Source organism: Natator depressus, chromosome 4 (genome assembly GCF_965152275.1).
Source record: "Natator depressus isolate rNatDep1 chromosome 4, rNatDep2.hap1, whole genome shotgun sequence".
NCBI lineage: Eukaryota > Metazoa > Chordata > Testudines > Cheloniidae > Natator > Natator depressus.
The window spans coordinates 27,788,599-27,800,788 of record NC_134237.1 but is presented as its reverse complement, the minus strand read 5'-3'; the positions used below and the strand labels follow the sequence as shown (position 1 = coordinate 27,800,788).

Below are 12,190 nucleotides of genomic sequence, written 5' to 3'. Positions count from 1 at the left end.
GTGCTTAAACTTCTTGGATGCGCCCCTTGAAACTTCAAGAAAGGCCTGACTTTTCATCATCTTCACCAGAGATATCTGGAAATCACTGAATCATAGAAGTGCAGGACTGGAAGGGACCTCAATAGGTCATCTAATCCAGTCCCCTGCACTCAAGACAGGACTAAGTAATAACTAGACCATTCCTAAAAAGAAAAGGGGTACTTGTGGCACCTTAGAGACTAACAAATTTATTTGAGCGTAAGCTTTCGTGAGCTACAGCTCACTTCATCGGATGCATGAAGTACTCCTTTTCTTTTTGCGAATACAGACTAACATGGCTGGTACTCTGAAACCTGTCATCTAGAGCATTCCTGACAGGTATCTGTCTAACCTGTTCTTAAAAATTTCCAATGACAGAGCTTCCACAAACCCCCCCCAGGCAATTTGTTCCAGTGCTTAACCATCCTGACAATTAGAAAGTTTTTCCTAATGTCCAACCTAAACCTCCCCTGCCGCAATTTAAGACCATTGTTTCTTGTCCTATCCTCAGAGGTTAATGAGAACAATTTTTCAGCCTTCTCTTTGTAACAACCTTTTATGTAGTGAAAACTGTTATCATGTCCCCCTTCAGTCTTCTCTTCTCCAGACTAAACAAACCCAATGTTTTCAATCTTTCATCATAGACCACGTTTTCTAGACCTTTAATCATTTTTGTTGCTCTCCTCGAGACTTTTTCCAATTTGTCCACATCTTTCCTGAAATATGGTGCCCAGAACTGGACACAGTACTCCAGTTGAGGCCATATCAGTGTGGAGTAGAGTGGTAGAATTACTTCCCGTGTCTTGCTTACAATACTTCTGCTGATACATCCCAGAATATTTGCTTTTTTTTTTTTTTTGCAAGTGTTACGCTGTTCACTCATATTTACCTTGTGGTCCACTGTGACCCCCAGATCCCTTTCCTCAGTACTCCTTCCTAGGCAGTCATTTCTCATTTTGTATGTGTACAACTGATTGTTCCTTCCTAAGTAGAGAACTTTGCATTTGTCCTTATTGAATTTCATGTTATTTACTTCAGACCACTTCTCCAGTTTGTCCAGATCATTTTGAATTGTAATCCTATCCTCCAAAGCACTTGTAACCTCTCCCAGCTTTGTATTGTCCGCAGACTTTTTAAGTGTACTCTCTATGCCATTCTCTAAATCACTTATGAAGATACTGAACAGAACTGGACCTAGCAGCCATCCCTGCAGGACTCCGCCCAAGATGCCTTTCCCGCTTGACTGTGAACCATTGATAACTACTCTGGCCATGTCTCTACGTACAGCACTGTAGCGGCACAGCTATACTGATACCATTGCACCGCTGCGACATGTCTGGTGAAGACACTCCATGCCGACGGGAGAGAGCTCTCCCGTCAGTAGAATAAAACACCTCCGTGAGCAGCAGAAGCTGTGTCACTGGGAGAAGCTCTCCCACCGACGTAGCTCTGTGCTCATGAGCGCTTATGTCGGTGTAATTTATGTCACTCGGGGTGGTTTTTTCACACCACAGTGACGTAAGTTATGCCAACATAGCTTGTAGTGCAGACATAGCCTCCCTGGGAATGGTTTTCCAACCAGTAATGCACCGACCTTCCAGTAGCTCCATCTAGGCTATATTTCCCAAGTTTGTTCATGCGAGGGTCATGTGAGACAATGTCAAAAGCCTTACTGAAGTCAAGATATACCTCATCTACCACATAGATATACCTCCTATCCACAAGGCTTGTTACTCTGTCAAAGAAAGCTATTAGGTTGGTTTGACAGGATTTATTATTGATAAACCCATGCTGACTGTTACTTATCACCTTATTATCTTCCAGGTGTTTGCAAATTGATTGCCAGATTATTTGCTCCTTTGTCTTTCTGGATACTGAAGTTAAGCTGTCTGGTCTATAATTCCCCGGGTTGTCCTTATTCCCCTTTTTATAAATGGGCACTATATTTGCCCTCTTCCAGTTCTCTGGAATCTCTCCCATTTTCCATGAGTTTTCAGAGGTAATCGCTAATGGTTCAGATATCTCCTCAGTCAGCTCCTTGAGTATTCTAGGATGTATTTCATCATTAAATCATTCTGGCTATGATTTTTTTGTGAAAACTGACTAGTTTCAAAACTTTTTAAAGTTAATATTCTAAAGGAATGGGGTGGAGCTCTTTGGTTCTTCAAGAGTCAAAAATAATTTTAGTTCAGATGGAAAGATTTGCATATGACAGCTCGCTTATTAACATTTTCTAATGCTCAGCATTGCTGATCTCCTGAGGAGAATGGTGGAAAGGTTCTTATTCATCACAAGACTATGTACCGGCAGGATTATTTTCTTGGCTATAACCATTTTTAAAAGGGTAGATGCTCTTGGCTGGCTGCATTACACTCAAGAGTCTTAATAACAGAAAAGTAACTTACCGAAGGTGCATTCAGGACAAGATCATTTTCAGTTTTTCCTGTTTGCATCGCAGTGTGAACCCGGACAGACTCATAAATAGAAGGTTCTTCCACTTTCCGGGGATACGGATGTTTCAGTACAATTAGGGTGCCTGAATAAAAGATAGCACAAGTGAGTGACGTGACAAAGTGGATAATACAAAATGATTGTCCCAGCTCTGTGTGTGTGTGTGTTTGTTTGTTTGTTTGTTTGGAGTTCTGGAGCACTCCTGTGTTGTCAGGTTCCTAAGACAAGAGTGGGATTTTGGCCACACACAGGTCAGAGGACAATCATGTCATAAATGACACTTAAATTATTGATTAAATTAGGCAAATCATTTTCAAAGTGCACAGCCTCAGTAACTGGACTGTACATAAGGTTTTCCATAGGGGACAAGAATCCTTCCCCACAAACTGCAGAGCGGCTATGGGCAGTGAGTAATGGATCTGTGTAGCAGCGGTTCCACCTGACTCGAGTGGATCCTTCACCCTTGACTCTACCCTGCCCTGCCTCAGAAAGTCCTGGACCTCTGTTCCACTGTGCATGTGGACTCAGGATCTCCTGTGTGGGTTACCCAAATCCTGCCCCTCTGCTGTGTCTGAAAACCTCTGCTTTCCTATACATGCCCAACTGCACCTCTTCTCTTCTATTCCTTCAAGTAGGTGCCATGGTTGTGTCTACACTATAGAGCTGATGCCGGCATAGCTATGTTGACACACCCATACCAACATAGGCCCCTCAAGTAGCTGCAGCACCAACAGAAGGAGGAGTTCTGCTGGTTTAAAAACACCCCCCTCCCCAAATGACATCAGCTAAGAAGCCCTTTTCTCTTGGCATAGCTGAGTCTACACTGGGGTTTTGTCAGCACAGCTATTACAGTAGGTAGTGTTGTTTTTTTCACACCCCTGACTGACATAGCTATAAGTTTTAAGTGCAGACCAGGCCTGACTTTTTGAATTTGCCTTCAAGCAGATATTCATGTAAACCTCTTCCTAATTTGATATGAGTGGAAAAGCCAAGAAGGCAGCACCACAGAACTTTCACACCTGCATGAGGCAAGAGAAATATGTTTTCTTTGTTCCCTTTACAGATGTAGTTTGAATCTGCTTTTGTTCATGGAATCATCATTATTAGGATAATTGGAGTAGACACACAACATACGGCTTTCTTGATTATCAAGCACCTAATCTGTGTTTCACAATTGGAAGCCATTTCTTACCTCACATAAATCTCTGACATGGATAAACATCCTTCTCATTAGAAGAGATGGAATTATGTATCTATGCCCAGTATCCTCGATTTTTTCATAGTTGTATATAAATACATTGTGCCTTTTTTAAGCACCCAAACTCAGAGTTGTGGATATAAGGACCCAAAGTTTTTAAGTCTAGTGCAAAGATGGAGAGATGTTCACTTCAGTCTTTTATGCACAATGAAGAGAATGGTCCAGTAGATGGGACCCGCGATCAGGTACCAGGAGACTGTTGTTATCTGCCTGGATGTGCCACTGACCTACTGTGTGGCATTGGTCAAATCACTTCATCTCCCTGGGCTTTCATTTTCCCATCTGCAATAATAACGCTGGGAATAATAAAGCTGACCCCCCTTTGATAATTACTCTATGGATGAAAAGTGCTTTTCTTCTGGGTGACCAGATAGAAAGTGTGAAAAATCGGGACAGGAGGTGGGGGGTAATAGGCACCTATATAAGAAAAAGCCCCAAATATCGGGACTGTCCCTATAAAATTGAGATATCTGGTCACCCTAAGTGCTTTCTACTGTAAATGCTTCATGTTTCCTATTAGAGAAGATTTACAACTTCTATTTTTATAGAACTTCCTCAGTAAATACAATCTTGGCTATAGAATGTATGAGGTAGTACCTAAAAGGCAGGGTGGTTGTTGGTTTGTTTGTTTTTTGAAACACTCATTTTCTATTTGTGAAAGAGAAACAAATTACATGAAAATGATGTTTTTGAGGCCTTCCTTCCATTTAGCATATGTTAAAATATCTGTTATTTAATTTCCATGATTGAAACTTGACTAGTCATGTCCTCTTGAGCTTGTGATCATTGGTTCTCACAAGCTAAGCAATGTTAAAACTAATAAGGACTTGGATTGGAGATCCACAAGGAAAACCCAAAGTGCTGTAGGAAGAGGTACTGCTGTCCGCTGAACCAGTGACCTGGATAGGGTACTAAGGGGCACTGCTGCTACCTGGGGCCCCAATCCTGCAGACACTTATGCACATGCTTCCGGTCTTGGGGAACAGGGGTCGCTCTGCTTCAGATGCTTGCAAGCGATCTCTTTATTCTGTGTCCAGTTCCAGCTGGCTGGGCATAACAACAAGAGCTTCACAGCGTCCAGACTATCTAGGAAGCTCAGCCCTTAAAGACACAATCCCCAATACCACAAGATCCCATCTACACTAGAAAAGGTTTAGTGGTATACCTATATAGGCAATCCTCCTAACATAGCTGTATCTTATTCTGGCAACAGAGTACTTTACAATAGGTTGTACCAGTTCCCAAGCAAAACAAGCTGTACCAGCAAAAGCCCTTTTTTTGCTAGTATAACTGTGTCTGTTTTGGTGGCACAAATATTGTGTACAAAAATTAAACCCTTGCCTAACAATACTAAACTGGCAATGTTTATAAAAATAGACCTGGCCTAAATTTATGCACTACAGTTAGTCCCATTTAAATCAATAGGTTTACCTAGTATATAAAGTTAAGCATATAATTAAATCTTCAGAGTATCAAGGCTTAAGAGAGCCATCCTAAGAGAGATACAAAGGCAGCCCTGAGCAGTTGTGATCAGCTGATGGGTTTTGTGTTTGTGGGTGTGCTGTGGTGTTAGAGAAGAGGGGTGTTAACGGCTGTTGTTTTGGCAATATTCTGACTCAGCTACAGTCTGTCCACTTGCAAAGTGATAAGGTAAAACTTAAAAACAGGAAACCAGTGATGAAACAAAAATAAATCCAGATTTTTATTATTCAAACCTAACAGAATAGAAGGACATGAATATCTACAACATGTAAACAACTGACTTCATTGGTATCTCACACTAAAATCCCTAATCTTCTGGAAGTTAATAACCTAACTGGTCTTCTTTATTTAAACTGCCCTATCTTCTTTCAGTATTATCTAGTTATACGTGTCCTTCTCCACACTTGGGTTCGTTCATTTTATAAGGTCCATTCCCAGAATGCTCTCCTCACTAATAGCAACCCTTTAAAACCAGGGGAAAGAACCAGCTGCACCCCTCAGGGGCCCATGGTGGCCATTAGTGGATTGCAGCTGACTGTATCTTTCTTCCTTCTAGCTGGTAAGTATTTGGCTCATGTTTAGTTTTTCTTGTTTTTTTCCTTTCCTTTGCAGGCAGAGAAGTTCCTTTGAGGGTGGTTTTTAAGCCACACTCCAAGCTTCTCACACAGACTCAGCTAACTTAATTAATTAAACCCCTTCACCAAGTAGCTGATCTGGTAGTTAATAAGGCTACAGGTATCCCAGATAGAACCTGCCACCTTCCCTCAGAGTAATGAAAAAACTAAGATATAGCAGGGTCCACTATTGATGAATCAAACATGCCTCTATTCGTATGAGCTTACTCCAGCAGGCTATAGGAAGCTCTGTATCTAAAGAATTTACTGAGCTCAGCTAAAGAGACCAGTAACCTTTGGTAATCAGAAAAGGAGCTTCCATTCTCTTCTCTTAGTCCTGAGTAGGTGGCACAACCTCACGCTGCTATATAAATATCAGGCAATAATAATACATTTAGAATTTTTACCTATATATATCTCAAAGCACTTCACAAAGGTGAGTAAGCATTATTATCCCCATTGTAGAGATAGGGAAATGAAGCACCATCACACACTGAATCAATAGTAAAGTCAGGAAGAGAAACCAGGTTCCTTGACTCTTGGTTTGGTAATCTAGCCAGTGGGTCACACTACCTTAATAAAACAAGAACACAGTAGTCTGTTGTTGGTCAGTTTGTTCCAGTTAGCACTATGACTTGGTTACAATGTCATAACATTTAACTTTGTTTTTAGGGTAGAAGTATCACCTTTTCTGAAACAAGCTATTAATATTCTTGCTCGCTATATCACTGCTTGGTAAGATGAAGTCTTATACAAGTGTCATCAAGTATGTGATCCGCATGTCCTTCAGACTAACCTTCATGGAGCTCTGATTAAACAGCCGAGAGTTTATGTTTGCAGCAAAACACTAGCAAAGGAGATCTCTAAAATTAGACTGGTGCTTCAGATCCAACCTTCTTCACTACCCATATGCATTTTCTAAAACTACAAAGCTCACAAGCCTAGCTGAAAAAGGAGATCAAAGAGACAATACAAAATAAACTTTCCAAATGATTGTTAATAATGTATTAAATTCTGCCGATGAGTTATATTTTGCAAGAGGGGATGGGGAAAAATAACATTTGAAGTAAATAGCTGACATCCGATCATAGAAACAGGGAAGCATGCAAATGTGATATGCTTAACTTGAGCTATGTGGTGTAGGTCAAGGGTCATAGTCAGTTTAATTCTCCCTAGCTCTACGGAAAATTTCTTTTACATTTAATAAGGATGGAACCAAGAGGCCTCTATTAGCAATTACTCGAAATGAAGAGAGAGCGATATCCTGTGTATTAAGTTCCGTAGACAATTATATACTTGCGGCAGAATTGCATACCTGAGTTTAAACATTCTATAAAAATGATACTATTTTCTATTAAGTTCTGTAGGATTTTTCCATAAGGAATATTTTAGGTAGCATCATTCAGTAAATATATAAGAAATAGAAATGTCCAGTTAAATCTGTAGCAAGACATTTTTGTGGTGTGTGTGTGGTTTTAGGGTTGGAGTTTTTTTGGGGGGTGGTGGGGGAGGGTTGGTATATATTTCTGCTTTCCAACAAATAGGGATCTTCTGAAAACTAACAGAACAGGAAAATATCAGTACGTGACTATATTCGTGGAAATGTAAGCTGATTAAAGCCACAGTTTGGTTTTTCTGTCTGGTTAATGACTCAAAGCTTACACATGGTTTTTAAAAACCATTAGCTGAGAACTGGTAAAGAAAGCAAACAAATAGAAAAAAAATAATCTTTTGACTATGTTTGTTTGGCAAGAAGATGGAAATGTGACTGTGTATTGCTTCTACCCTTGTTACTGAACTGAGCTTTTATACCAGTCAATTGTCTATTCAAGAAACTGTCTCACAGCAAATACTAGCCTGAGTCACATTTTTGTTCGTTTGAATTTTTGCATTATTGGAAGTAAGGGAAGAAGTGTGCACATTGGAACACTGAAGTAAAACCAGCATTAATGTGTATAGCTATTTGCAATGACTAATAAAGCTATAGACAGAAATAAGGCTAGTTAGAATTCTAACGCTTAGGCCCCAATCCAGAACGAAAGTACCTCTGTACCCACATGCATCACTTCGCAGGATCTCAGGGTAGGGTTGCCAGGTGTCCATTTTTAGACCCTGGTGGCTCCGGTCAGCACTGCCGACCAGGCCGTTAAAAGTCCGGTCGGCAGCGCAGCGGGGGCCTGGGCTAAGACAGGTTCCCTACCTGCCCTGGCTGTGCGTGGCTCCAAGAAGCGGCCGCCAGGCACATGGGTAGCCAGAGAGGTGCCGTGCGCTGTTGCCGCTCCTAGTGCTGACCAATGGGAGCTGCGGGGGCACTGCCTGCAGGTGCAAGGGCAGCGCGCGGAGCCTCTCTGGCCACCCATGCACCTAGGGGCTGCTAGGACCTGTCGACCACTTCCTAGGAGCCATGGTAAGCGCCACCGGGACCCTGTACCCCGAACCCTCTCCTGCACCCCAACCCTCTGCTCCATCTTGGAGTCCCCTCCCAAACCCAAACTCCCTTGCAAACCCTGCACCCCACACACCCCCAATACCCTCCCCCAGCCCTGAGCTCCCAAACTCCTCAGCCCCAGCTCAGAGCCCCCTCATTCACCCCAAACCTCTCAACCCCGGCCCCACCCCAGCGCCCACACTCCCAGCCAGAGCCTTCACCCCCTCCCACACTCCGAATCCCTCGGCCACAGCACAGAGCCCCCTCCTGCACCCCAAACCTCTCATCCCTGCAGGGCCGGCTCCAGGCACCAGCTTTCCAAGCAGGTGCTTGGGGGGCATTCAGAATGGGGCGGCAGTCTGTGTCCCGCGGCGGCAATTCAGCGGCACCTCCGCCGCTCTTCCAGGTGCGGCAGGGCGGCAATTTGGCGCCGACTGCTTGGGGCGGCAAAATTGGTAGAGCCGCCCCTGCATCCCCGGCTCCACCCCAGAGCCCACACTCCCAGCCGGAGCCCTCACCCTCTCCCACACTCCAAACCCCTCAGCCCCAGCCCAGAGCCCCCTCCCTCACCCCAAACCTCTCATCCCTGGCCCCATCCCAGAGCCTGCACCGCGAGCTGGAGTCGTCACCTTCCTCTGTACCCTAACCCCCTGCCCTAGCCCGGAAATCCTCTTCTGCACCCTGAACCCCACATTTCTGGCCCCACCTGGAGCCCGCACCCCCAACCCGATCTCAGGGCCTTATACAACTTTTCATCCATAGATCTCCAAATGCTTTACAAAGCTTGGGTTCGTAATCTCCTCACCTGACAGATAGGTAACCCAGAGCATCTAAATGACTTGGCTAAGGTTTCACAGTGAGACGGTGATAGAGTGGGAGGAGAAATAAACTCTCCTGACTCAGTGTGATGCCCTAATCACTGGAACTACATTAAAAAACACACAGCGTTTAAAAGTGAGCACAAAGCAATCATTAGTGTCGTAGACAAGTCACTAGAGCTGGTCAAAAAATGAGTACAATAAAATATTTCATGTTTCCATTCTAAATGGGTTGAAATTAACCCATTTTTCATTAAAAAATATATTTTTCAAAACTTTTTGCAAAATGTTTGTCTAAAACATCAAGCGATTTTCATTTAGTGATTTTTATTTTTTTAATAAATGAAAACATTTTCATTTACTGAAAACCTGAGTTTTGGTAAATGGAAATTTTTGAATTAGACTTCCTTTGTGAAAAGTTCTGATAATGACAACTGATCACAAAAGTTTACATTTTCAAAAGTCGTCTATTTTTAAATAAATAAACTTTTTGTTGAAAAAATGTTGACAAGCTCCACTAAGTTACACCCTCCTTTCCCAGTAACATGGAACTTAGGCTTGAGAACCATGAGTTTGTTTGAATTTTTTTCCTGCACCTCTAAAACCTTTCAGAGCCCACACTAACTGTACTTTTTAATGTAGCAAAATGAAAATTGGATGGGGAGCCTTTGGAGATGATTTCTATTTCTCTGTTGGTGATAGCATGTGCTTGTGAAGTCCTTTGTTTATAAACCAGCCAGAGAATATAATAATTCAGGTTCCTTGTTTATTCCGTCATATTGCTGAGCTGCCAATTTTACCATATAACATTCCATGCCAGTATTTAAAAAAAACAAAAACAAACCCATTGATTATACAATTACTGGCAGCTAGCGCCTGAGCCAAAGTTCTCACGTTATCTATCACTGAGTGAGAGCATGGACTGAGAGCCAGAACGGGATTCTGTTCCCAGCTCTGCCACTGATATGTTTTCTGACCTTGGGCCAGATACTTCACCTCTTTTGGCCTAATGACATTTACCTTCTTATGGATAACAGCTAAGTATTATAATTCTTTTAAAAGGTTGTGCTTGAACAGACAACTTACTGCTCCTGCCCCATTAAATTAGCCATTACCCCACAGGCAGCTATTATTATTAATCATGTTTATTATGGTAGTGCTCAAGGGGCTGGACATCAGGATGTGAAATCAGCATTTGTGCTCTGTCTTCCTGTATATTGCGGCATATAGGCAAGGAAAGTGGAAAGGGAACAAGCTTGTTGGCGAGATACTTTAATACCCATTTCCAGCCTCTAGCTCTGTCTGATTTAGACAGATGAGATGGGTTTCACAGAGCTAGCAGAATCTGATTAGGGAGCCTTAAGCCAACTGCCAAGCACATCATTCAGCACTAAGGATCCAGCTTGCAGAGATCATATAGCACCAAATCCTTATTTACTAATGGATGTAACACATGGAGTGAAGGAAGGAAAAATCATAATTTTCTAATGTCATCTGAAATATTTGAAAGGTTAAACTTGCTGATATATTTCTGACTTCAGATAAAAATCTTCTCATAGCCCAAAATGGATATTTAGATTGAAACATTTTCATCTTAAACTTTAAACCAAAACAGTTCCTGCGAACTAGTACTTTGAAGCATGGTTCATAGTATAGTTGCATTTTTAACATAAACCTTTTTAACCCTGTGATTGGATTAATACTTAGATCCCACATATACAGAAGTGCTTGAGTGCATACTTATTGATGTATATGCCATCACAGTAATTGCACCTGGAGGTAATCATTTAGGCATCTATCTGATCATTTACATGTACAAATACCACTACTGCACATACAAATTATTTGCATATTTTTTGCACACACAAATTATTAACAGTTTTCTGCCTTACAAATGTTCATTAATCCTAGCAATTTCCACTGTGGAGGTAGGTAAGCCTTAATCTTTTTTAGAGATAAGAAAACCACAACAAGAAAGACTGGCCCAAGGCCACAGAAGCGACAGTGCCAAATCTAGGATTAGAACTCAGGAGTACCTGGCACCTAGACCTAACCTATACTTTTAGCACCCCTCTTTCTCTCAGAATTAGTACTAGAAATTTGAACTCAGTGTTTTAAATTTCATTCCTACAAGTGAGTTGGTCTATGATCTGCTGGTAGGAAGAGTCTTTCTCCTTCTCCTTGACCCCATTCAAGCAGCAGCTGTCTGTTGAAATGGTCTGTGCTCCTCTTGTGTTAAATAACACACTGATTAAGCTAATATTTTTTTTTAAAAATCCCTGTTTCAGGGCAGAGCAAGTCAACAAGCAGGCTGCTCTGCCTCAGCGGAGGAAATCACTTGTTAATGGTGAAGTATAGGGCATGTAAACTGCAGGTGAGGTGAGGAAACCAATGTGGATTTCTGGCCTGGGAAGTAATGGAAATAAATTCTTTCATAGCTCTCTCCTTCCTCTACTCTCAGCCCCCTCCCTCCATGCCTCCTCTTCTGAGAAGATGTTTAAATATTATTTTGGGACAGTCATCAAATTGTAGTTTTTAACCCTGTATTTCTTAATCTAATAAAATAAAAAGCTGGCAGGAGAGGAGATTAAGGGTCCTACGCTCCTCAGCATATGCACATTCTGAAATGCTTCTTCTGAGCTAAGATTGTGCTAGCAGCAAAGACAAGGCAACAACAGAAGCTTCTTAGGTTAAAACAATCACACACTACATCACCTTGTTAGACAAGTGCATAATAAGCACAGGTATTTCACTGGTAATCATCATCATGTTACCATCTTCTGTTCTCAGCAATCAATTCTTTTCTCAGTAACACTGGAATAAATCAAAACTAACACTATTGACTTCACTGCTGAGAGCAATTTCTATAGTTCTGTGTCACATCAAGCTGCTCTAACCTGTTTCTGGCAGCAGCTGATTCTAATAGATACAAAGTTCTACCACGTGGCTCCCTAAAACCGCTACGGTTCCCTCCTTTCTCCAGGGTGGATCCAAGCAAAGGCCTCTGCCTCAGGGATTGGAGACAACATCCTGTTACTGGCTCTACCCTGACACCAAAACAGGCTTGTGTCCCAGGCTGGTAAAATCACAAGCTACTGACTTTGGTTTGTGTTTAGATTAA

The 12,190-nt window shown here is 42.0% G+C and overlaps 1 protein-coding gene across 1 annotated transcript in view; it reads right to left on the bottom strand.

Annotated features, from left to right (window-relative positions):
- Positions 1-12,190, bottom strand: part of DAPP1 (dual adaptor of phosphotyrosine and 3-phosphoinositides 1) — a 45,422-nt gene that overhangs the window by 9,299 nt on the left and 23,933 nt on the right. The window contains exon 4 of the mRNA XM_074950670.1: positions 2,424-2,554. Coding sequence (XP_074806771.1) covers positions 2,424-2,554 — 131 coding nt within the window. The remainder of the gene's footprint in view (positions 1-2,423; positions 2,555-12,190) is intronic.